We start from the raw sequence: 27,642 nt of genomic DNA on the forward strand, positions 1-27,642 counted from the left end.
TTTGTATTCTATAAAAAATATTTTAATTAATTTTTTATCATTCTATAAAATTAATTCTATGTATCTGAACTTAAAATTTTAAAATATAATATTATTTTAATTTTAATTTCTACTCCATAATTTTCATCTGTTTTTTTTTTATTATAATTCATATGCTCCAACACACTTTGTTCAAATAAAATCTTTAAATTTTAGAGTCTTTTCTCTCTGGTAAGTCAAGTTTAATATTAATCTCTTATTTTAAACAAGAACGAACATAAAATTTTAAAACATTTTCACACTCCCTTGAATAGCTGACGCATGTTTTGCTTAGAAAAATCAGCTGTAGCGCAGGAGAAAAGGGGGAAGAAATAGACTGACCTTATCCACTTCTGAAGACAAGTTTTCGGGGAACGTAGAGTTGCATCATTTCATCTATGTTTCCTTTTCTGCCTCTGGAAATTAGGTTTCATTAGCTGGCTGCCGACAAAGACTTGTTCTGTATCTTGAGTTGGCTGGAATGGTATAAGAGGCTTCTTCGTGGGCACATTGGTATTTTTAAAGCAACTTTCATTTGAACCAGGAGAGGCGGTTTTTGCTCTTAATGGCCTCGGAACCTCCAATCTCTCCAAAATCCTTGAAGTTTCTCTGTCTAGCGACCTATTACCGTCTCGGGGTGATGCACTCGATTGACCCAACTTGGCCTCTGACATACAAGATGGAGAGTACAACTTGGGTTCTTCGTTTACAAATAATTGGTTCCATTCTTCAGTAATGCAGGCCAAGGTTTTGTCGCCTTGTTCCGCCATATCCAATGGCAAAGTTTTCTCATTCTCAATAATGACACCGGTGTCTGGTTCTGCTTTCCGGATCACCTCCGACGAAGGTTGTTGACTTGAGCTTAGTTCCAAAAATGCACCTTCTAATTTAGAAAGTACTGACCTGCGACGTAATAATATCATTATTAATTAATAAACATCTAGAAAACTCTGAATAGTGAATTTTCATGTCCAAGCGTGTTAATTCTCATTATTTTAATTTCTTTTGAAAGAAAGAAAAAACGTTTGTTTTGAGAGGCGTTTTCTTAATTTCATTCATTCTCACACGTCAACTGGATGTAGAAACTCACCCTAATTGTAGGCTTTCCTTGACAAGCAAATTTAGTTTTTCATGAAAGCCTCTTGCATGCAGCAATGGGTCATAGTCTGTAAGCTCGATCTGCAAGCATGTTTGGTTTCAATATTCCAAAATACAAGCAGCTTATTCACGTTTGTAAATATTTAAGTTATTCAATTCGAATTTAACATCTAAAATTAGTAACCATAACTCGTTCAAGATTTTGCAAAATTGGTGAAATTATCTTCCAGCACTCAAGATGTTAGTAAAAGATCACTATATGAAAATTTTAGAGGAACAACCAAAATTTTAGAGGATAAATTCAGATATTTAGAGCGCCCAGCACAGTGAAGAGACGCAGAGTAAAATTTAATGCATGAAGGGTAAAGTTATTCTCAACAGATGATCCTGTCAAAATAATGCCAACATTAAATCTCATCTATCTCCATCAGTCTCTTATTGGATGGGAAAAAGAAAAGATATTTTCAGGAAAATGCTTAAATTAACCTTTAGCAAACAGGCTTGAACAGAGTTCTCAATTTCCTTATTGATCGATGAATCAACTAATCGACTGTCAGGGACTCGTAGAACTTCTTCAGCCCCTGCAAGGCGCTGCATGTTTTATGGATATTGATGGGAGTTACAATTGAAATTGATGAATCACCTCGAGGATATACAAGCCAGAATACATACATTCTATAGCACGGAAATGTGACAGGCATTATTAGTATTGTTCTACTGTGTGTTAATGTGCAGAGGACAAGGGGATAATGAGTTGCAGAAGGGGGGTAGTTCCTACCCTCATAAGCATTGGTCCAGTATCTGATGGCTGCAGAATATAATAGCAACGATAATGAGCCTCTGCCATTGTTTCTAAATCACAACTTGTACAGCATATCAAGCCTTGGTCCATCGAATGTAGAATGCTTGAAAGGCCTCTAAAAACTGCCAAATAATAAACCATGATGAAAGAAACATAAACTTTGTGAAGAATTTCTTACCAATATACATCGTTTGACAGCAATTCAGGAGTAATGATGGCTCATTTAAATAGAATTTCAAAAGGGGGAGTGGAGCTTTCTACACACTTTGAGCATTCACGTCTGACTGATCAGCATCATCCGAAGTGGTTTCAATCACATGACAAGAGGACGGTATCACAACAAAGGAAGCCCCCATTACAAGACCTGAAAAAAAAAATGGAAATGAAGAAATCAAATTTCTTTATAGAGGGGTTTGGAACAAGATATATGGTGTACCAGAATTGTTTTATCAGTCACTCTATTCCGTCATAAAAAAGGAATGAAATTGGTTGAAATACACTTAAAAAATTTGAACTGAAAAGAAGAAAAGGAAGAAGTGAAAGAGTGAAAATGTTTTCTTCCTCTCCTAATGGTTATTATTATAGATCAATTTGATTGTGCAATCACTCCATCAAGCAGCAGTTCCTATAGGTTGCATTAAACTCTTGAAGTGTTTGTTTGAGTTCAATTGAAATGGGGAAAAAGTCAAATCTTTGTTGCATAATGATATAAACTAGAGTTATAGATGAAAGACCATAGGTAAATGCATACCTTCGTCAAGAGATGTCAAATTTATTCTCTCATTAACAGTAATATTGATTGGTGAAGTAATTTGCAGGAGCTTCAGGGAACTATAGAATGAGGGAAGAAACAGAATAGTTTTTTCCCCAACTTGAACAGAATTTTCAATAACATCACACGTTTCCAGATTGCAGCCAGTGACTGGACAAGAATGTCTGCTGAAATTTTTTTCAGCATCCCGTAAAGGTATGCCATGACATCTGCATGTCTGTATATGTACAATTCCAACAATCAATGCTTCTTCCTTTTCCTTTAAATCGAATGAAACTAAAAACTAAAATATAAAAATAGATCTCCGTTAGATACTAGATGGCACGAGATTTCATGATAAATGATGGAATAGATATTCGAAAGGAAGAATTATTTAATAAACAATATAAGGTGGGGATGCAGAAAATGGAACTATTTTGCATGATTACATTGTTTTCTAGTTTCTTATGCTCCATCTAAGGTTTACCTAGTGTTGTGATATTGATTTACTTGACGTTGTTTAAGATATGACAGGTCTCATTAAAATGCCTAGTGTAAAACTAATATTCTTTCCAAACAAGGATAGTGTCTCCAGTTTGCGTTTGGATTTATGAATGACAAAACCTTAATTGAGCAGTTGATTGCTACGACAAAAACTATATGCAATAGTTTTGCTGTAATATATTCGTTGGATTATTGCCATAACTACCGAATTGTTTTTCAGTGATGGTACAGCATTAACGTTTTCTGCTTACATTCAAAGTTGACATAAGACCGTACTGATTATGATGTGTCCAATGAAATATGCCTAGAACTCAAAACTTTTTTTAAGAGTAACATACATATGGAGAAAATCAACAGCCTAGAAATAAGTTGCATCATAAGCAAATGGTGGATTTGTTATCTTTAGAAAAGGACATAGATTAAAATGACAATTCTCAGAATGGGTGATCCATTAGAGCAACATTCCTTTAAACCATATGTCAGTAATCAGTGGCAATCACTATTTGGTGCGCGTTAGTAATTTAGTGCTTGATTATGTGTGATTCTAAGGTAAACAACTAACACAGACATGTTACTTCTCAATTAAATTACACAAAATTATATGTATGCCAAAAGTTGATGACGTGGTCCGTCAACATGGATTGGGAGTACTGTTACCTGACATTCACTGAAGTTGTTGGTTATTGGATTGGCTGGTGCAACCAGGTTGCAGAATATATGGTTCACAGAATCAAAAAGATCGTCCTTGAAAATGAGACGAGCTAGCAGTGGCTCCTCCATGTCATCTTTCAAAACCTGCAGCCATCTTTTAACCAGGCTGTGGAATACTCTCAAATCTGCAACTTTTTAGACGCTTCCCATAAAATTTTTAGGTCCAAATTTAGGAAAATTAACTCGTTCATTGCAAGAGATAATTATCTTTTCTGTGTTTCTGAAGGCCATAGCTGAAATTCTACATCCAAAAGAAATTATATACGAAATTAAGTTTGATTATAACACATCGTGACGGTACATATACATAACCTGGGATATAGGTCTGAACTGAGCAATTGTCAAGATGAGAAATGCAACGACGAAAATTATTAATGTTTTCACGAGTGTCAGTCAGATGGCTTGACTTCTGCTGAAATACAGCAAAATCAACCGAAACACATTTATCTGCAGCATCCTTTCAAAAAGAAAACATCACTTTAAGTTTTTGGACAAAAGAGAAATCATGTTACACCACATAAAAGCATAGAATCCATGCCATGAACTCACTGACTCACCATGAGACTCTTTTGCATTATAGAGTCCACATCTTCAGGCAAAGTTGAAGTTATGACAATTACTTTTCTCTCTATATCTTTGCCTTGCCACGAATACAATACTCTCTCACTCAATACATTTGAAATCATTAAATCTGAAGACAAAACTTCAAAGCAGTCAATGCATGTTCACTAACTGAATGAGAAAATATACATAATATCTCCAGAGAGAAAGAGAGGACCAGAAATGTTATCAATATCAGGCAGAAAAGCATCGTATGGCAAGTTGTTAACAGCGTGGTGGAAATCGCGTAGGTTGAAGTTTCCTATGGGATTGTACGCGATCACCAACTACATTACCAGCAGATTCACTCTCTGTTATTCACTCGTAGAGATTGTAACACAACCACGTATCGCGCATTTCGAATTTGGCAATCAATTCATAAATTAGAGAACGGTGTTCGGTTCTGAAAAGTACCTCGTCGGAAGAAGATAAGCGATTCTTGAAAACGTAACACAAACCAATCCTGTCACTGATAGTGGCCGATTTGCCCGAGGACGAACTCGAAATGGCATAGAAATTAGCGAGTTGAAGCAGCGACTGAAAATTGAGACACGAAGATTCAGAAATCTTCGATCTGTTAGGAATGACGCGATTGCGCGGGGGTTCGGTGATTATTGTAGAGTTCAGAGAAGAAAGCAACAATTGAAAGCATATAGGTTGAGATTACTGGGAAGACGGAGTTTATCGTGAGGGTCTAAAACGCTGTACCTGCTTTAAGTCTCCTAGCAATGGAGGTGCCAAGCTTCGCAGGTCCAGAACGAAACACAACTGAACCATTTCGCTTCTTCTACAATCTCTCTTTGGTTTGGCGCGGAATTAGCAGAAAGCCCCGGCGCTTGAGATTTAATTATTTAAACTTGAAATGAAAGTGTCGATTTTCCCATTTTCACCCTGATATTCTTTAAGACAGGTTATTTTAAATTTAAATTTTACTTTTAGTTAAAAATTATTTAAAACTATGTAAATAGTAAATAATAATAATAATAAATTCTGTCTAACAGAAACAAAAATTATAAATTAGTGTCTCAATTGAAATATTTTCTTCTACCTCAACTTTTCTTTCCTAAAATCATATTCAGTCAAGTCTTAAGCAGGTTTTAGAAAATAAGAAATTGAGTAACTCTAAAGTTTTAGGAAAGCATAAGTTGAGTTCCAAAATCAGTAAACAAAATAATAAATTTGAGGATCAAACATTAAAGTAGTTTGTGTAATAAATCTTTTGTGTCTAATTCTATCTTGGAAGAGAAATTTAGTAGGAATAAAGAGGTTTTAATGTTAATGAAAAGGTTTGAAGATAATCTTAATAAAAAATATAAAGAGGGGGATCCATACGGGATATTTTAGGTGTGGATGAGAATCAAAATCTTACTATACAATAAGGTTACTATCTTCTTCCTAATAAACCTCCTAATCTTAATTATGAGATCACTATTGTAAATGATTCTGTTCCAAACAATAATATGTCTAATTTAGATAAATATTTGAACTTGTATTGTGCTAATCTTGCACAAACAAACTAATTAGAATATTAACCAATAAATGCTATGTTTTGAAATTGTAAAGGTGCTGGAGGGAAAACTTTTTACAGATTAGTAAATGATCTAGTGAAATTATACAACCAAGATTTTCTTGCCTTTTTAGAAACTAGAGTTAGCAAGGATAGGGCTGATTCTATTATTAAAAGAATGAGTTTAGATGGTTGTATTAAAGTTGATGCTTGTGGTTTTTCTGGTGGTATTTGATTTTTTGGAATACTAAGAAGTTAAATATTTATGTGGTTATCACATCTAAATATGCTATTCATTTGAAATTAGGATAGGTGGTAATGTGTATTATCAATAACAATTTAAATATGCCTTGGTGTGTGGCTAAGGACTTTATTTTGTTTGATAATGAAAAGGTTGGAGGGGCCTGTGCGGTATAATAATATTGCTAAATTTGCAACCTGCCTTGATACTTGTGGCTTAGTCGATTTAGATTTTAAGGGTACTATTTTTACTTGGCAGCGAGGAACCTTGAAAGAAAGATTGGACAGAGTAGTAACTAATGTTTTATGGAGGGAAAGTTTTCCATCTAGTTCTCTTATAAATGTTGTAATTCCTAAGTCTGATCATGCTGCACTATGGTTAAAAATTAGACCTTTTAATCAATGTAATAAGTGTGGCTCTTCCTTTAAATTCTTGGCCTCTTGGTTATCTCATTTTGATTTTCCTAATCAAGTCAAAATGTCTTGGTCTAATAATTATTCTTGGTATGAGAATATTGTTAATTTTAGGGATAACATTTCTGTTTGGAATAAATCTGTTTATGGTAATATTTTTAACCGTAAAAGGTGAATTTTAAATAGAATTAACGGAATTATTTGTAAACTGACTAGTGTTGAGAATAAATATCTTTATGATCTTATGAATAATTTTTGGTTGGAATATAAACAAATTCTTGATCAAGAAGAAATATATTGGTTCCATCAATACAAGTCTAAATGGATTAGGTTAAGGGATAAAAATACCAATTATTTTCATAAAGTTGCTATTCATAGGAGAAACTATAATATGATTGAAACTCTGAGGAACTGTGATGGCAATTGGGAATTTAATCCTGAAATTATTAAGCAAATGGTAGTTAACTTTTTTATAAAGCTTTATATGGATTCCAGTTCTATTCATTATAAACTCTCTAGTGTCAATTCTTTCTCCCCCATTAAAACTAGTGATATAGATAGGCTGAATAGTGCTATAACAATTGAAGAAGTTAAGACTGCTTTATTTAGTATTGAAAATTTTAAATCTCCTAGATTAGATGGTTTACATGCTCTATGTTTTAAATCTCAATGGAATATTCTTTATCCTTATATTTTCAAATTTGTGCAATATGTGTTTCAGAAACCAAAACTTATAGAAACAGTAAATCAAACTGCTATTACCTTAATCTCTAAGGTTGATCACTCTGAATTTGTCCACCATTTTAGACCTATTTCTCTTTGTAATGTTAGTTATAAAGTAGTTACAAAAATTTCAACAAATAGAATTAAAGGATGTTTATCTTATTTAATTTCTGATAATTAGAGAAGTTTTATTACTGGAAGGCAAAGGATTGATAATATTGTCGTCTTACAAGAAATTGTTCATTCTTTTAATAATCTTAAGAGACAAGGAAATTTTATGATTTTGAAGCTTGACTTAGAAAAGGCTTATGATAAACTAAATTGGGATTTTATTAAAGATACTTTATTGTTGGCTGGTTTTGATATTAAAATTGTTGATCTCATTTACCATTGTATTTCCTCCTCTTCTATGTGTGTCAATTGGAATGGTAATAAAACTGATACTTTTTCCCTACTAGAGGAATTAGACAAGGAGATCCTTTATCTCCTTATTTGTTTGTGTAATGTATTGAAAGATTAGCCCATTGCATAAAGGATGAGGTTGAAGTTGGGAATTTAATACCTTTCTCTTTTAATATAAATGGCCCTAAAATTTCTCACCTCTTTTTTGCATATGATATACTCTTAATTACTAAGGCTTCTATTGATCAAGCCATTAAAATTAATTAGGTTCTATAGAAGTTTTGTTCTGTTGCTGCTGGTCAGCATGTTAATAGGATGAAATCTAGCATTCTTTTCTCAAATAACACTGATGGGGTATTAGCTAATCAGATTAGTGATGCTTTAGACATAAGAAGAGTTACTACTTTTGATTCCTATTTTGGCCTTCCCATTCTGCCTATTAGACCTAGCAATCGTTGTTATAATAGTTTAATTGATAAAATCAAGAAGAAACTTTCTCTTTGAAAAGCTAAGTCTTTATCAATGGCTGGGAGAGTTACTCTGGCTCAAGCTAGTTTAATGAGTATACATGTTTATTATCTCCAAACTCATATAATTCCCTTTACTGTTTGTAAAGAGATTAATAAATTGTGCAAGCAATTTATTTGGGGATCTATATAGCAGAGGAAATGTCATTTAATAAGTTGGTCCACCATTTGTGCTCCTAAAGAATATAGGAGTTTGGGGTTCAGAGATATTCAAAATTTAAATACAACTTACTTAATAAAATTAGGTTGGAGATTTATTACTTCTTGTAATGATCTTTGGGCTCAAACCCTAATTGCTAAATATAGATTTCAACTTAGGAGATCTTTTGTTGTGAATAAGAACTAAAAAATTTCAAGTACTTGGAAGGCTTTAGCTCATATCTGGCCTAAGTTCTATAGCTGTCTTGATTGGAAAATTAGGGATCGAATGTATAAAAGTTTCTGGACTGATAATTGGATCCCTGGTTTTAGCAATCTAAAGGAGTTTACTATTTGTCTTATTCCATAATCTAATTTTGATCTTCTTGTTTGCTTATTTGTATCTCCTGCAGGTTGGAATTTAGATAAATTTAGTCATTTGTTGCCTCCTCATATTTGTCAAAGAATTGTCACCTTAAATTCTCCCAATAAAGAGTTGGGAATTGATATTCCTATTTGGTCTCAGTCTTTGGATGGTGAATTTTCTATTAAATCTGCTTATGTTTTGTTGTATAAGGATAGTCATTCTGTTCGTAATAATAATAATGGTTGTTTCAATTTGGTTTGAAAATGGCCTAGACCACCTAAGATTAATTTATTCCTTTGGAAAATTGCTCATGGTAAATTATTAACTAATGCAGAAAGAGTTCATAGAGGTATTTTTTACTACGATCTTTGTCCTAAGTGCTCTGCTGCACCTGAAATAATTATGCATGTTTTATGGGATTGTTCATATGCTTCTGAGGTTTGGAACTTGTTGATTTCTAATACTGATTAGTATTAGTTTTTTAGTATGGGGTTGAGTAATTGGTTGATCGATAATCTCTCTTAGCAAAAAGCTAATAATTTTAAGCATTGGAATATGATTTTTGGCATTTTGCTTTGGAGAATTTGGTCTGATCGGAATTCTTTTATTTTTAATAATTCTTCTATTCCCTTTGGTTGTTGATTGATCAATCTATATCATTTGCTTCTTATTTAGTCCCTACTTGCAGGGACTCTGGTCCTTTTTCTAAGCTAAAAGATTTTGCGCTTGTCAATTGGTCTGGTCTCCTCCTCCCACAGGTTATATTAAACTAAATGTTGATGGTTCTGTATTTGCTAGTTCAGGTGTAGCTGCTTGTGGGGGTCTTATTCGGAGTCCTGATGGAGTTTTTCTGAAGGACTTTATGTGCAAAGTGGGTTGTTGTTTTCTCTTGGATGCTGAATTATGGGCTGTTTTTCATGGTCTTCAATTTCTTAGAGTTAATAGTTACTTGAATGTAATTTTATAGTCTAACTATAAGGAAGCTCTCCAAATTATCAAGAATAACCATGGCTATGTTGGTCAATATCCTTACTTGGTTCAGAGTATTCATACACTATCACAAGATTTACCTTTCATCCATTATTCTCATGTATATCGTGAAGCTAACCATTGTGCAGATATGTTAGCCTGATTGGCTCAATAAGATCATCTTAACTATACAATCTTAGGTAGTGTCCCTTTTTTTTTAGTTGACTATGTTAGGCAGGATTTTTCAAGTGTTAGCTTTCCCAGATCTTGTAATTAGTTTCGTCTTTGTCTTTGGGCTTTAAACTCCGTTTATTAGAAAAAAAAACAAAAATTACATTATTTGAGTGATAAATTATTTTCATTTCATTTTGAAAAAAATAAGTTAACTATTTTATTTTAATAACAAACGTTAAATGATTGATACTATATATTTAACATTATAAATATTTATCTTTGTCTCTTATTTATTCTCTTTTCATGTGTATATATTTAAAAGAATACTCTCTTAAAATTGAAGGAACCAAAAAATTTGTCCGCTTTGGTTGTATAAAAATATAAAAAAAAAATAAAATTTATTAATGAATGTCATAAAAATGTTGATTAAATTTATTATATTTAACTACTTGATAAATCATTGTTCGCATCACAAGAGAAAAAAATGCTATTTCCTTTTTTTGTGTTAGGTTAATGTTTCTTACGCTCAATTCCAATTAAAATAGAACCTACATACTAAAAAAAAAATCAACAAAAAATATATTATTGACGGTAGATTTTGACCTAGTGCATGTAAAAAGTGATAAAAAAATGAACATAACAAATTAGACTGAGTTCAATTCTTGTTAATTGGAAGTGGATTCATATGCCGTCTTAACAAATTTTGACCGTTTCTAAGTAGTAGTATTAAACAAATTACTCTAAGATAATGAACATCAGACCAGAACAAAGAGAAGGCGGCTGATCAGAGTACGAAAAACATTAATCAAATTATTGAAATGACATAATCACTAATAAATTGTTATTTTTGTTATTTTATACTAACTCGTTGACCCATCGAACTGATTTTTATGTTTTGAATTACGATCAAAATACAATATTATTTTTCTGGTATATATCTTATCGTGAAATCTATGGTGTTAAGTAGAGTTGTCGATTCTGTCACGTTTTCTAAGTTGAATTATGCCGTGGCTCATGTTATACTCTATTTGAAAAACAATTAAAAAAATAAATGGGACTGAGTTAAATTATTTAGTTAAAATCAGTCTTGTTAACGAATGTCTTGATTAAAAAACCAATAAATACTTTAAAATAGAAATTATTCAAAAATATGTTCGAGATACATTAAAAAATATAATAAAACTATAATTATCTCAAACATATCTCAGACCAAATACATGAAATTATAGAGTAAGATCAAACTCTTCTTACCTGAATCGTATCTAATATCTAATAATGTATAGAACAAATTGTTTAAACAAAACAAAACAAAATATTTTGAACAAATTAATGCATTCAGTACAGCATAATATACGAGTTTTAATTCAAAAAAAGTAAAATACGTTGTTTGTTCGCAAGATGCTTAAATTAAAAAATAAAAATCTTTATTACACTGTCCTTTTCTGAAAGATCAATGTGCGTTATAATTTATTTTAATCGAACAAGTTTATTAATAGTAGTAAGTAACTATAAATAAACCTCTTAAAATATATTTTTCCCTCTTCAGCTTTTAAAGTTAATGATAATTAATTTTGAATAACGTATTGTCATTAATTTCTTTAAACTTTAGTAGATAAAATAATATTTTTAATATTTATATTTGATTTTGAAACTTCACTTAAAATCTTTATATTATTCCCTAAAATTCCAAAATTCAAAATAATAATTTAAAAATAATATTTTTAATATTTATATTTGATTTTGAAACTTCACTTAAAATCTTTATATTATTCCCTAAAATTCCAAAATTCAAAATAATAATTTAAAACTAATTATATCTACAACGATAACTGATGAGAGCAATTAAAAGATTAAAAAATTGCTGCTAAGAGAGGTTTTACAACAAAAACGGATTAAACATTTATACCATGAAAAAATTTATAATTTTTATAATTTTTAAAATAAGAAGGTGATAATATAATTCAAACATCTCTTAATAAAAAAAAATAAGCATAATTCACTCATTGAAAATATAAAAATTGTAAAACTAACAAATCTGTTCATCATCCATCAAAGTAACTTAATGGGTATATGTGGCAATGGTCAAGATTCGTCAATATTTTGATAAAATAAAATAAAATATTATATTATCATCATAATTTTTAATTATTTTTTATTTTTTAATTAATCCCTTTAGGGAGTTTGTTAATATATTTTTAAATTGTTTTACCCCGGTAACCTCAAAATCACATGGTTAAATTGTTTCACTTTAGGGAAAAAGGTGATCAGTGGCATCGATCCACCTAACATCAGAACAGAAATAAGAGAAAGAAGGTCACGATCTTTCACAGAAACCGGGGAACTAGATTCGAATCTCATGATTGTAAGCAAATTTTTTTTCTGATGCAGAGTTACCAGTTCGTTATGAATTTATGTAGTCGCAGACTGTAATTTGTATATGTATCATTTAAGTTCAAACTATAATTAGAGAATTCCAAACCAAACCGAAACTAAACACAAATTTTGTTTGAAACCAAACCATTAATGACATCCAAAACTAACACGAGTTTTCATTGATCAAATATTTAATAAACACATGGAACCTAATCAACACGCACAACTTATCTGGATTATTAAGGCCAAACCATTATAATTATCTTTTTACATTTGCAACAAATACGATTGGGATATCAACACAGTCACGCACAGAGGATGCACCTTACACACGAGTGACGCATGAAAACAACGTAAATCCCGAGAGTTGCTTCGAAGTAGGAGAGCCAGCAGCAATGGATCTTCGTTGAGGCGAAGAGAACCCATTATTAGAGAAATCTCTAACAGAGTTATATCTCCGATAACCAATGTTGTCTGCACCATCATCAACCACTTTTTGTATTGAAGGTTCCTGCAAGCCATGCCCTTGAATTTGAGGGTAGAACTCGGACATGTTCATGTTGTAGCTTATAGCAGCTCCAGAAGAAAGACACTGATATTTCCTACGAGTTTTGTGCTTCTTGATTGCTCTATAAACCAGCGGCAGAAGACCCTCCATCTAAGACAACTACTCCTTATTAATTATGCTTTTGTGAGGATGAAGTTTAGAGAGAAAATCAGAAAATGTTATTGATTGAAGACTTTAAAATGGGGATGGGATAATTTTAGCAATATATGTTGGGTTAGGTAGGTTTTAAAATTTATTATTTTTTGTGTAACGTTTTTTGTGCCAGAAAGAAAATGTAAGTTGTAACGCATGAATATGAGTTTTGACTTGACGAATAACGGGCAAAACCAAGTAAGGCGTGCCAATAGAACCATATATCCATCCATTGGAAAAATATATGGTAATTATTTTACAACAATTTGACTTTTATGATTGGAAAATCACTAAATGCATGCATTATGCTAGATTTGTAGACAGATAAGCAACTACGGCTTTATTATATTTGCAACCACAATCCGCAACAGCCTACACGGGTTGTGATCTGGATTGTGGAAGTCTTTCAACTAAACTGCATCTGTGGGCTAAGGTAAGGACGATGACATGTATCAAACTTTAATGTCACGTTTTGGTCTGCGAGATTATACATTCTAATGTTTATCAATATAATAGAATATACAGCAACAACTTTATTGTTTTTTTTTAACTTTCAACTATTTTGTAGTTAATTGTGTCAAACATTATTTATATTTATTCCTTTTTTTTTCAAATTTGTTTATTTAATTTCTGTCTACCCGTTTTATGATTAATTTTGGAAATTTAGGCAAAATTATAAAGAAGAATAACTATTTATATGAGAATCACAATTATCGAACAATTAACTATCATAAAAATATATGAAATATTTTATCTTAAATATAAAATATTGTATACAGGTTACTAACTTCACAAAAATAAATCAGAAGTATTAGCTTTCTTTATATTTTTCAAGGGTGATATTTATGTTATCAAGTTTAACTTGATTTCGTGTTGATGTGTGCCAAACAGATAATGATTCGAAATCACTATTTCATTTCAAAAGCTACCAAACTACGTTGAAAACGATCATTCTATTTTATCAAAATTCATTCCGTTCCTATTCCACGGTCATCGTTACGTGTACAAAAATACATAAGATGTATTCGGCTGCAATAAGCCAAAGGGGGCAACTGCTTCGATTTAGATAAAATCTAAAAAAATTATAATTGTTTCACAATAAGTTCTTTGCATGCAATTTCTTATCAATTTTTAGAGAGAACTGTGTCAAGGTTAGAAAGGATCTTGACTCCTTCCTAATTAGTCATCAAGATGCAAAGTTCCTCACATGAAATACCTAATCTGCTTTCATAGTTACAGAAAGGAGGATTTCGACTCTTTCTCAAGATGCTACGTTCTATGTTTTTTAATATTGATATCATTTGTGTTGGGGTATTAACGCAATACGGAAGACTGGATCAAATTTAATTGAAAATAAAGAGAAGTAAGAGAATAATGGAGACAAAATTTTAATGTGGGAAAAACTCTAAATCAGAGAAAAAATCCACGGATAACGACGAGTAAAATAATTCCACTATGTAAAAGGGAGAGTACAAAAAGTCCTCTAAAATTATGAGAACAAAGAGTAATAAATCACTCTATTTTTTTTCTCAATAAATACTCTCTCAGAATGAAATAAGAGCTACAAAATAACACTATCAAATTTCTTCTTCTGATCAGTGAATGATCGATTTCCGTATCTCGACCTTTCGTAATTCATCGCCTTTTATAGGCAAAAAAACTGCTACAGTAACTTGTTATTTTTTCAATGTTGACTGTAGCAATTTGACAAATTATGGACGGTGCCTACCAAGCGACTGTAGCAATTTGACAAATCATTGGACAGTGCCTATCAAGCGGAAAAATTGAGCCATCAATGCTGACTAACAATTAATTTTGACTAACAATCTCCACCTTGGATCAATTTTGATAAATTGCTCGACGTCGTTTAAACCCCAAAGGGTGTTCAAGTGCTGTAGAGACCAACCAAGTCCAAACAATGTTGGAACTTGGTTTTTGGAAGAGGCTTAGTAAGCATATCAGCTGGATTCTCAGATGTATGAATCTTCTGAACCACGACTTCACCCTTAGCGACAATTTCTCGGATAAAATGATGTCTCACATCAATATGTTTTGTCCTATCATGATAGCGGTTATTCTTGGTCAAGTAAATAGCACTCTGACTATCACAAAACACAGTAAGAACATCCTATGTAAGACCAAGTTCATTAATCAGACCTTTAAGCCAAAGAGCCTCTTTCACACCCTCTGTTGCTGCAACATATTCAGCTTCAGTCGTAGACAATGATGGAAGAGACTGAAGCTGAGCTTTCTAACTAATAGCACAGTTACAGAGAGTAAATATGTAACTAGAAAGAGATCTTTTTTTGTCAAGATCGCCACCATTATCCGAATCAACAAAACCTGTAACTTCAGTTGTTGCATGATTTCTATCGAATACCAAGCCAATATCATAAGTACCTTTGAGATACCGAAAAATCCATTTTACAGCACTCTAATGATCCTTTCCAGGATTATGCATATACCGACTCACCATGCTAACGGCATATGCTAAATCAGGTCTAGTACATACCATAGCATACATAAGACTGCCAACAACACTAGCATAAGGAACGCGTGACATACGCTCCATGTCTTCCTTTGTCTCAGGACAAAGATCAGATGATAACTTGAAATGTGTAGCAAGTGGAGTAGAAACAGGTTTGCAATTAGACATATTAAACTTGTCAAGCACTTTCTCAATGTATTTTTGTTGAGATAGGAACAATTTACCAGCTTGACGATCCCTGCAAATCTCCATACCAAGAATCTTCTTAGCTGCACCCAATTCTTTCATCTCAAACTCATTATTGAGTTGAGTTTTTAATTTTCTGATCAGAGACTTGTCACGTGATGCAATCAACATATCATCAACATATAGTAACAAGTATATGTAAGATTCATCAGGAAGTTTTTGAAAATAAATACAGTCGTCATATTGACTTCTGCAATAACCTTGCCCAATCATAAAGGAATCAAACTTTTTATACCATTGTCTCGGAGCTTGTTTGAGTCCATATAAAGATTTCTTCAATCGGCAGACAAGATGCTCCTTACCAGAAACAATAAATCCCTCAGGTTGCTCCATATAAATTTCCTCTTCCAGCTCTCCATGCAGAAAAGCTGTCTTAACATCAAGTTGCTCCAATTCCAAGTCAAATAAAGCAACAAAAGCAAGCAAAACACGTATAGAGGTATGACGAACAACAGGTGAGAAAATCTCATTAAAGTCAATACCTTCCTTTTGGCTGAAACCTTTAACAACCAATCGTGCCTTGCATCTAGGATCTTCAACCCCGGGAATGCCGTCTTTCTTCTTATAGACCTATTTGCATTTCAAAAGCCGTTTGCCCTTGGGAAGTTCTGTTAAACTCCAAGTACCATTCTTATGAAGACTTTCAATTTCTTCATTCATAGCCACTAGCCATTTTGAAGAATCAGCACAAGAAACAGCCTCAGTATAACTGGCTGGTTCAATGTCATTATTTATTTCTTGTGCAACAGATAATGCATATGCAATTAAATTATCATCATAAGCATAATTTGCATATCTAGCTGGCTTAGTAATCGTCCTTCTTGGTCTGTTTTGGACAATGGAATACTCCTCTTCCTGCGGCTGAATTGGAGAAGTGGTAATCTCATCAACATCATCATCACCACAAATATCAGCGCTAGACTCATTGATAGAAGTAGATGGAACATCAACATTAGGAGTTGTAGATTTCAACTCCAACTCCACCTTCTCGCTAGTACCCTGCAGATTATTAGTACTAGTAGAAGAAATCACAGAAGTTTGTTTTCCAGAAGATAATAAAGCATCCTCATTAAAAGTCACATCTCTACTGAGAATTAATTTTTGTGACTTAGGATTCCATAAACGATATCCTTTAGATTCAGATGCATAACCAAGAAATATGCACTTGACAGCTCTTAGAGCTAATTTGCTATCATTGACATGTGCATAAGCAGGACATCCAAAGATTCTCAAATTGGAATAATTAACAGGATTACCTGACCAAATTTCTTCTGGAATTTTGAAATTAAGTGACGAGTGTGGAGAACGATTGACCAAGTAACAAGCAGTTGATACTGCCTCGGCCCAAAATTCACGTCGATGCCATAACCCAGCATTTGAGAGCATACAACGAGCTCTCTCAAGTAGAGTCCTGTTCATTCGTTCTGCAACACCATTTTGCTGGGGTGTTCTTGGAATGGTTTTATGTCTAGCAATTCCATGATTTGCGCAAAACTCATTAAATTCACCGTCACAGAACTCCAATCCATTATCCGTTCTGAGCTTCTTGATTTTTCTCCCTGTCTGGGTTTCAACAAGAGTTTTTCACTTCTTAAAAGTGGGGAAGGTCTCATTTTTATACCTGAGAAAATAAACCCAAACTTTGCGAGAAAAATCATCAATAATAGTCATCATATAACGGCGTCCTCCATAAGAGGGAACTTTAGAAGGCCCCCAGAGATCAGAATGAATGTAATCAAGAATACCCTTTGTACGGTGAGTTGCAGTAGAGAAGCTTACTTTTTTCTGTTTCCCAAAGACACAATATTCACAAAACTCCAACTTACCGATACCTTGATTACCAAGGAGACCTTGCTTGCTCAAAAGATGCATGCCTTTTTCACTCATATGGCCCAGGCGCATGTGCCATAATTTGGTGACATCATTATCAAGCATAGAAGAAGATACAGCTGCTGAACCTGTCACAACAGAACCTTGCAAAAAATATAAAGTACCAACTCGGTTACCTTTCAACAAAACAAGGACACCTTTTGATACCTTTAGGACTTCACCTTCAGATGAAAACTTGCACCCAAGAGATTCAAGGGTGCCAAGAGAGATAAGATTCCGCTTTAATTCAGGAATAAAGCGAACATTAGTCAGAGTCCTGACAACACCATCATGAGCCTTGATCTAAATAGTACCTATTCCTTCAACTTTGCATTGGGTATCATTAGCCATTAAGACAATACCATCATTAATTGGTTCAAAAGTGGTAAATAGATCCCTATAAGCACACATGTGGTATGTGCATGCAGAGTCAAGAAGCCACTTATTTTTACTTCTCTTGTCAGAAGAGACAACAGATGCCATAACATCTCCATCAGAATCAGTCTCAATATTAGCAGCTTCAACAGGTTGTTTACCTTTTTCTTTCTTTTGTTTATTTTCTTCTTTTTTCTTTAAGATAAAACAATCAGAAATATCATGCCCATATTTTTTGCAATAACGACAGGTAGTGTTGGATTTTCGTCCCCTAGATTTGGATCTACTATTTTTGTGACTAGTACTCCCTTTGACTTGAGTTCTACCTCTAACACTTAGACCCTCACCCTTGTCCTCAGAATGAATTTCAAGATCAAATTTTTCTTTGGATAATAAATTAGATTTAACATCTTCAAAGGATAAGGTATCATTATTACCATACAACATAATTTCTTTGAAGTGTTTGTAGGTAGAAGGTAAAGAAACAACCAACAAAACAGCTTTATCTTCATCATCGATTTTAATATCGATATTTTGTAGATCCATAATAATAGAATTAAACTCATCAAGATGAGATTGAATGGGAGTACCTTCTATCATACGGAACGTATATAATCGCTCCTTGAGACGAAGCTTGTTGGCGAGGCTTTTAGTCATATACAAAGTTTCCAACCTTAACCACAATTCCGCAGCGGTGGTTACATCGGTCACTTCACGTAGAACCTCCTTGGACAAGCAAAGTTGGATTGCTGAAAGCGCCTTTTCATCCAACTCATCCCATTGCTCATCGGTCATGGAAGCCGGTTTTTTTAACTTTCCATCTAAAGCTTTCTTTAATCCGTTCTGAGTGAGAACGGCTCTCATTTGGACTTTCCAAATAGAAAAGCTAATCTTGCAATCAAACTTCTCAATGTCAAATTTTGTAATGGTAGACATTTCCAATTAAATAACTGCTTTGATACCACTTGTTGGGGGTATCAACGCAATGCGGAAGACTGGATCGAATTTAATTGAAAATAAAGAGAAGTAAGAGAATAATGGAGACAAAATTTTAACGTGAGAAAAACTCCAAATCAGAGAAAAAATCCACGGATAACGACGAGTAAAATAATTTCACTATGTAAAAGGGAGAGTACAAAAAGTCCTCTAAAATTATGAGAATAAAGAGTAATAAATCACTCTATTTTTTCTCTCAATAAATACTCTCTCAGAATGAAATAAGAGCTACAAAATAACACTCTCAAATTTCTTCTTCTGATCAGTGAATGATCGATTTCCGTATCTCGACCTTTCGTAATTCATTGCCTTTTATAGGAAAAAAAACTGCTACAGTAACTCGTTATTTTTTCAATGTTGACTGTAGCAATTTGACAAATCATGGACGGTGCCTACCAAGCGACTGTAGCAATTTGACAAATCATTGGACGGTGCCTATCAAGCGGAAAAATTGAGCCATCAATGTTGATTAACAATTAATTTTGACTAACAATTTGATTTAAAAGGGACTTTGTTTCTAGTTGAAGTTGCAAAAAATTAGTGAATTTAGGAAATATATATGTTTGTTTAAAACCAATTAAAGATAAACGCATTACAATCCCGAAAAGTGATGTACAAAAGAACAACGTAAAAATAAATAGAAAAATGCATTATTTGAGAGATTGGAATGCAAAATATTTAATATAATTAGTTGGAGAAATAACTTATAACATGAAAAGCTCAACAAAAGGAAAAAGTAATGTAAAATTTTGAATACACAACTTAGTTAAACATTTATTTAATAAAATACTTTTATATTAGGCCTTATGACGTGGTTGTAAATTATATTATAATAAAATAAAATTTATTTTAATAAAATTATATAGTAAAAATGAAAAAAAATACATATAAATTATGTCCCCAACCTGTGTATGAAAATTTTCTAAACACTGCTACACTTGCTTTAATATATCTACAATAATATATCCACTTGATAACGTGCTATACTTCATTTCCTAAATTTTATAATGATCGTTTGCCACTCCCAAGCCTCGATCACGACATCTAAATAATTTATTATTTGCATTCTCAAATTTAATTTAATAACTTATTTGTATGTTTTTTAAAATTTTAAAGTATTCTCTCTCTGATTTATCCTTCATTAATAAAATAAAACATGTATTATTAATAATAATAAGTATTATTATTCTCTTTGATTTTTTATTTATATTATTTTACGAAATTTAAAAAACACTCACGCAACACACAAGATTATTTTAGAATTCATTTGATGTCTCCAAACGTTGATGAATTGTGTGTCTATCCTCGCTTATTTTAGAATTTAATTAAAATAGATTGATGATATAAAAATTTTGATTCTGTCATTCTTAAATATAAATAAATTATTTTTAATATTTTTTAATTATTATCATACAAAGCAAATAAAATAGTCATCCAACCATTATAAAAATAAATATTTTTTATAAACTAATTTTTTAATCTGTGTGTTACTAATATTATTAAATATTGTAACTTTTAATATATAATTTTTTATCTGTATAATATTTTATACATGTTAATAAAACCATTCTTAAAATAGTAACCAAACTTTGCTTGTACATATATATTTTTTTTTACAATTGTTCTTTTTAAAAGAATAATAAGTTATGCTACTAACTTGTTTTCACTTGGTAGACAAAAAAACAAAAGTAAGTTTATCAAGCACTCACGTGTTTGTATTTTATTGGACACGGGCTAACTTAAGTTTTTTTTTTTTTTTTAATTTACATTTGACAAAAATCAACTGCGATCGATATGATGAATATGCGTTTTATTCAATCACATGATGCATCTGGGCTCTACACTTCTTCTACTCTTTAAAAGTGTAAACCGTATATTTAGAAAATAATTACTGATTAAATAATTCACATTGGAAATTTTAATAAATTTATAATCTATTTAAGATAAGATTTAACAACTTTTAAATAGTTTTTATGATTTTTAATTTTATATTTAAATCTCTAAATTTGTAAATTATTTGTTAAAATTCTGCCAAGTACATTAACTCATTTGAAAAATTTTAAATAATCAAAATACCAAGTTACTAATTTAATCATTTAATTAGTTCATGAGCTATTTAAATTTTTTAATACATATTTACATTTTAATAAATAATAATTTATAAATTCAGGACTTAACAATAAATTTTTAAAATATAAAAAATATTTAATAATATTCAAATATTTTAGAAATAAATAAATTACTCTAACCTTCATTTTTTTTTTTAGTTTGTTGAAATGAAATTTTAACAAATCTAATCTTGGATAAAAAGTTAAGGTTATATATTGATGTCAAGTTATTTATTTTAAATTGAACTAATAAAAATAGTTTATTTGACTTAATTACGTACTTTATCCTCTTATTTTAGATTTGTGAGGACTTAAATTGTTTTTATTTTTTTTCCAAGTTTTTAGGCTAATTCTTTTGAAGTTTTTTCTAACAAATTTTACATATAGGTATATTTTATCACAAAGTTAACTTTTATTTTTCAATTAATCAACCTTTAAAGGCACAATTTATCTCTTTTGTAAGCAAATTCGTCAAGTCATTAGACAAACATTCCACTCCAATTTACCATAAATTTGCATCCGACTGTGGAATGGAGTGCACATTTTTTAAGAAGATTTTGTATATTATTTTATGGACAAATAACTTCATTATACGTAGATTAATAATTTTTATAAATAATTTAATAAAAACAATATAATTTTTAACATGATATTTTAATTTTATTCATTTTCTAATGATATAAGTATTTATTTCACCGAGTAAAATAGATATAAAAGTAAATGTAATAGAATAACATATCATGTCTATTATTAGTCAAGTTTTTGTTAAGTTATAAGAATGAAATTAATTTATCATGTTATTCATCTTATCATAAAAATACAGGATATGAAAAAAAAATAACAATTTTTTAAAAAAATATTTTTAATTTATTCTATTATATTTTTTCTTTCTTTCCTCTCTTTTCTTCCTATTTTTATATATTTTTTATAAATTTAAAATAAATAATTTATAAAAAATTAAAATTAATTTAATAAATGTAGAAAAAATTAATTTTATTATTTTTTGTATATTTATATCATATATTTTTTATTAAATCTACACCAACCATTAAATACAATAACAACTTATTTTATCCTATCCTAATTTAATCCGATTCTTTTTATTCTACCCAAACCACCAAACGGACCTACAAGCTTTTGTTGTTAAAAAATGTACCTTCGAATCCGATCTCACTGCACGAAATCCAAATCCCCTCTAAATTCATTCAATGGACACAATAGAATGCATATTTTGATTAATAATATATTTTCTTTTATCATCGCACAGCGTTTATCAATTTTTCTTTTGGGTCTATTGAATAAATTAGTTTCTTTTGGATAATTTATTGGTGATGGACGAAAATATGAAATTATTTATTACTTGTAATTAGACCAATGCATTTAAGGTTGACATGTTGCATTATTCAATTTCAGGTAAGAAAGAATAGATAGTCCTTTAACTACATAATTTAAAAGTTTAGCATACTCTTTAGTTATAGCATGACTTTTTAATTAACTTTTCTAATGTTTTGAATCTTTTTTTTATGCTACTTATGAAAGGAACCAAATTAATAATAAACATAAAAAAGAAAAAAAATTAAAATAAGTTTTAAAAAAGTTACGTAAGTCAGCGATCGCCGGCCGCATTAAAGCTACTAAAGAAGAGCTTTCCTAACTTAAACAGTTGTGCTCTTATCCGAGTCCAGAAGGTGAGTGAGAGATTGAGAGAAGAGAGCACCATGCCAAAGAACAAGTGTCTTAGAGAAGCAGTTACAGAATGGACACGTGGAAGCGGTGGCACAAACATCTTCCATTTTTCAGTGGCTATCATAACCGTAATTTTCTGCAATGTTCTTCTTGTTTCAGCTGTCGCCCTTCCTCAACCTTCAAAACCCTCTTTCTCTTCGCTATCGCACTCACCAACTTTTTATTCCAACACAAACCTAACAAACATGGTAACTTTCTCACTCTTCGTATACTCTAATACTCGTGTTTTGTTTGCTCGAGAGTTGCATTTTTTCGTTTCTGGAGTTTTTATTCGATGGTTGTACGTACAACAGGAGAGTGAAACCAAAAGATAGAGTTTCTCTGACTCCTTTCTCCCTTTAGATATTGTACGGAAAGAAATGCAATGCTTTTTTGAACCCTGACAAGTGTACAACGGGTGAGAACCATGAAAAGAATATGGAAAATTTTCTGTCAGAAAGTGCAGGTTAGTTTCTGATTGCTTATGAATGTGGACAGTTAGTCCATTTCATTCGTACGGCAGCGCCAAAGATTGCGTACCAAATTACCATAAAAAGTAAAAGCCATGTTGCATTTGGTATAGACCATAACCAACAACTTAATTTGGATGTTTGTACCAAGGGAAATGTCACCAACACACTCCTTAACGTAATCTTTTAGCACTATCGGATAGAGTTATGTGAGACCCACCTCATTTAGTGGGTCACCCGTGGATTTCACCCCATGGTAGAGAAAAAGAGTGTTGGATAGAGGTTGTTTCTGGCATTTTTCCTGCGATAAATTCAATAACGAAGGTTTAATGTGATCAAATGTAACGTTGGTTTGGTGCCCAAAGCTCAAGCGCTGAGTATTTTGACCTGTGACATTCCTTTATAACTTGTTATTTTTATGATGTCCCGTTTTCTTTGTTGTGTAATCAATCAGGAAAGTAAAAGGGAAATTCAACTATCACTGAAGAAATGTAATGTTTCCTGCCTAAGATGTTCCCTAGAACTACTTGATGCCAACTTCTTTGAGGATAAACAGGTATTTTCGTTGACTTGTAAGTTTGTTGTTACTATGATGCTTGGTGGTGTGTTGACTAATTCTTTTCCACTTAGATTGAGGAGATTGCTGAGGGTGCAAGCGAGTTCAATATTCCAATTATAAAAGCCAATCGAAAACTTGTAGCTTCTGAAAATGGGGGGTTGCACTATCCTTCTCCTTTAGTTTTCAATGCTGATTGGGACTATCAACCAGTTAATCGTGAAAACGAAAGGTTCAAGTATCCTTCCATTTCTGGGATACAGAGACCTAAATCTGAAGAAGATATTGCCTTTATGAGTGTAAGTGGTACATCGCTGACAGACCACTAATTTGGCTTGGGTTATATATCTGATGTTGACATCTTTTCATGCGTTACTAATTCATGAATGGTTCTTTTCCCCATGTTTCAAACCAGGTTCTTGAGTTAGGTGAACTCATCAAAACAAAACAAATTACTTCTCAGGAGCTCACGCAAATCTTCTTGCGGCGATTAAAAAAGTAGTATTTGGTAGAATTATTGTAATATGTATTGTGTATTTGTGTTGGTGTGGTGTGTGTGTGTTTTTATATGAATTCCAGTATTGGAAACTTATCTTCCTGATTAACTGTCGCATCAAATGAACACCAGGTACAATTCTACTCTTGAAGCCGTAGTGACTTATACTGAAGAGTGGGCACAGGAACAAGCGAAAGAAGCAGATGTGTTGCTTAGCCAAGGAGTCTATCTTGGTAGTTATTTTTTCCCCCAAACATGTGAACTATGAAGTTGTGAACATTCAAAAGTAATTTTTAACTTTTACTTTCTACTTAATACATTCAAAAGATTTTTTACTTTTACGTTGAATGTTGGTCTTCGTACAAGGACATCTTCATGGAATTCCATATGGATTGAAGGACATAATATCAGTGCCCAAATACAAAACGACCTGGGGGTCAACATCATTCAAAAGTCAAGTAATTGACAGAGAAGCTTGGGTTTATAAAAGGTAATATTATCTATGACAAATGTAAATCTACAAAAAGAAATTATATTTATGGGCTACAAATTTGTGTATAGTTGACAATGTTTTTCAACACAGGTTGAAGTCTGCGGGGGCTGTTCTTGTTGCGAAGCTTGTTTCTGGATCATTAGCATATGATGATATCTGGTTTGGTGGCAGAACTAGGAACCCGTGGAATATTGAGGAATTTTCTACTGGGTCATCTGCTGGACCTGCAGCTAGCACCTCCGCAGGTACTTTTCATTTTCTGATGTTATCTATTAATGCCTGCACTTTTCTTTCTTTCTTTGTTTCATTTTTTACCTAATCCATGCCTGCTCATATTGGATCATCTTTATAGGTCCTTTCCATTATATGGTTTATTTTATCAATTCCTGGTCAGAATGTGCTTAAAATTTATTCTAGTTTCCTTTATACCCATGAATGGCTGGTGTATTTATTCAGTTATGTGACGTTGTTAATAGCATTACAGGTATGGTTCCATTTGCATTTGGTTCAGAAACAGCAGGATCCATAACTTATCCTGCAGCTCGATGTGGAGTGACAGCATTGCGGCCAACTTTTGGTACTATTGGTCGAACTGGTGTAATGAGCATATCAGAAAGCTTGGTAAGACTCAAGTTATCCATTCTTTTGTTTAGGTTGATGTTAATGTTAAACTGACATGTAATCTTTCTATTAGGATAAGCTTGGCCCTTTCTGTAGATCTGCTACCGATTGTGCTGTTGTTCTGGATATTGTCCGGGGAAGAGATCCTAATGATCTCTCATCAAAACACAGCTCTCTTGATGATCCATTCCGGGTTGATATTACAAAATTGACTGTTGGATATCTTGATGATGCTGAAATGGAGGTTAGTCTTGCATTCAAGCAAGGAAAATATTTTACGAAACAACCAAAAGCTGTCCCCTTTGATTTTGGGGAGTATTTTCGAGATATGTGTACGTAAAAATATTAAAAGGAAGAAATAGACTAAAATAGTTGTATATATGATGTCCATTTTCGGATGTTTAAATTACAGAACTATTCAAGTAATTTTGCTCGGACATATGGTTCAAGCATTGGCATTATATATTGCCAGATTCCATAAGACATTTGCAATTTTCTTTAATGCTGTTAGGGTAAGACATGAAAATCGTAACTCTTTTGCTTTGACAACTCAGGTTGTTCATGTTCTTGCATCTGAGGGAGTCAAGATGGTCCCTTTCAAGCTGAATTACACAGTTGATTCTGTTCAAGGTATCTTAAATTTCACAATGGATGTTGATATGCTGGCTCACTTTGATCGGTGGCAACGCTCAGGTGAAGATAATGTGTACGAAGCCCAAGATCAGTGGCCCACTGAACTACGCCGTGCTCGCATAATTCCAGCAGTTGACTATATACAGGTCTTTTATTTGGTAACCTTAAACAGGGAATTAAAATACAATGTACGAAGAATTTAACTTAAATCAAAAAATTTCTAAGGGCTAATTCTGATATATAAATATGATTTTTTAAGTTGTACTCAAAAGACACATGTTAAAAAATAAAAAGTGATAATTTTTATTAAAAATGATAACATTTAATGTTATTAATATAGTAAATTATATAATATTTTTATAATTTCAATAAAAATTTACTATAAATAGGTTTTAGTACACCTTAGCTAAGCGTTTTTAAATATAATATGTTGGGATTTGGATTTAAATGATGCAGGCACAAAGAGCACGGGGAAGGCTAATAAAAGAAATTAGAGAGTCCTTCACCGTAGATGCATTCATTGGCAATGCAACTGACTGGGAGAAAGTTTGCCTAGGAAATCTTGTTGGTTTACCAGTGATAGTGGTGCCAACGGGATTTAAGAATATCTCTGATCCACCACCCGGTGGCAGTAGAAGAAGAACTACAATCACTACCGGCATTTATGCTCCACCTAACCGTGATCACATTGTATGTTTGTGACTGCAATCTATCTTTGGTATCTTCTACATTTTTTATTCTTTGACTTGGTCCTCACTTTGTTATTCTATATAACACCCCCCCCCCCTCTCTTGTTTTTCTAGGCTCTGGCTTTGGCAATGGCTTACCAAGCAGTCAGCAATCACCATAAACAGCGTCCACCTATCGATGATCTTGGTCCAAATGATAAGATTCCTGATTCAGTTACTGTTACTTACCCTCCCAGGGTTTTGGGTCTCTGAGCAACTGGTTAGAACGGCTTCCTCTGATATATCAATTATAGCTCGGAAGATTTTGTTGTATATGCATATACGAGTGTCTCATTTTCAGGGAATTGAAAAAAGACACACGAGATCGAGTTATAAGGAAAGAAAAAACTATTTTTCAAATAATAATACGACAAATTATTCTCCGAAATTACGAGAACTAGTTAATTTAATTCTTGAAATTATATAACTCTTTTTTACCAAATTTTAACTATTTTAATATTTAGTAACTAAAATAATTCTCATTTAATAATGCCGGATATTAAAATATTTTTTTATAAATTTAAGGGTTAAATTAATTTGAGTTTCTAATTTTAAGAAATAATTGTGTATTATTTTATTTTATTATTTTGTAAATGATCGACTGAAAATGCTAGTATTCGCAGCTGCTAAAAAATTTTGTATTTCTAGCGACGGTGTTTGTGTTCTTGTTTTGTGATTTTAAGAGAAAGTGGAAATGGTAATAATAGGATGGAAATTATGCTGGATTGTGTTGTGTAAAATAAAATTTTCGTTTCGTAATATATATAGTTTTTAATTTTTTTTAATAATGATGGAAGATCCACCGCAATCAGATCCACGA

The 27,642-nt window shown here is 32.1% G+C and overlaps 3 protein-coding genes across 3 annotated transcripts; 1 reads left to right on the forward strand and 2 right to left on the reverse strand.

The window, feature by feature from the left end:
* Positions 1-410: 410 nt before the first annotated feature.
* On the reverse strand, positions 411-5,261 carry LOC113855719. Its single transcript, XM_027487348.1, has 12 exons — positions 5,193-5,261; positions 4,899-5,021; positions 4,663-4,771; positions 4,442-4,587; positions 4,197-4,341; positions 3,831-4,009; positions 2,670-2,949; positions 2,184-2,282; positions 1,895-2,040; positions 1,603-1,707; positions 1,109-1,197; positions 411-921 (listed from the first exon to the last, which is right to left on the reverse strand). Exons 1-12 carry the CDS (start codon positions 5,259-5,261, stop codon positions 411-413), a joined length of 2,001 nt encoding a protein of 666 aa, XP_027343149.1.
* Positions 5,262-12,643: 7,382 nt separating this feature from the next.
* Positions 12,644-12,976, reverse strand: LOC113855720. Its single transcript, XM_027487349.1, has one exon. The coding sequence runs from the start codon at positions 12,974-12,976 to the stop codon at positions 12,644-12,646; it is 333 nt and encodes a 110-aa protein (XP_027343150.1).
* Positions 12,977-22,745: 9,769 nt separating this feature from the next.
* Positions 22,746-27,642, forward strand: LOC113854626 (glutamyl-tRNA(Gln) amidotransferase subunit A). The gene is made up of 14 exons (XM_027485749.1): positions 22,746-23,034; positions 23,750-23,851; positions 23,926-24,150; positions 24,267-24,349; positions 24,480-24,580; positions 24,714-24,837; positions 24,931-25,085; positions 25,325-25,461; positions 25,535-25,705; positions 26,016-26,240; positions 26,551-26,784; positions 26,898-27,051; positions 27,085-27,102; positions 27,610-27,642. The coding sequence occupies exons 1-12, from the start codon at positions 22,819-22,821 to the stop codon at positions 27,033-27,035; spliced, it is 1,911 nt and encodes a 636-aa protein (XP_027341550.1). The 5' UTR covers positions 22,746-22,818; the 3' UTR covers positions 27,036-27,051; positions 27,085-27,102; positions 27,610-27,642.

This window comes from Abrus precatorius, unplaced genomic scaffold (genome assembly GCF_003935025.1).
Source record: "Abrus precatorius isolate BTA unplaced genomic scaffold, Abrus_2018 Scaffold11, whole genome shotgun sequence".
In the NCBI taxonomy this organism is placed as follows: Eukaryota; Viridiplantae; Streptophyta; class Magnoliopsida; order Fabales; family Fabaceae; genus Abrus; species Abrus precatorius.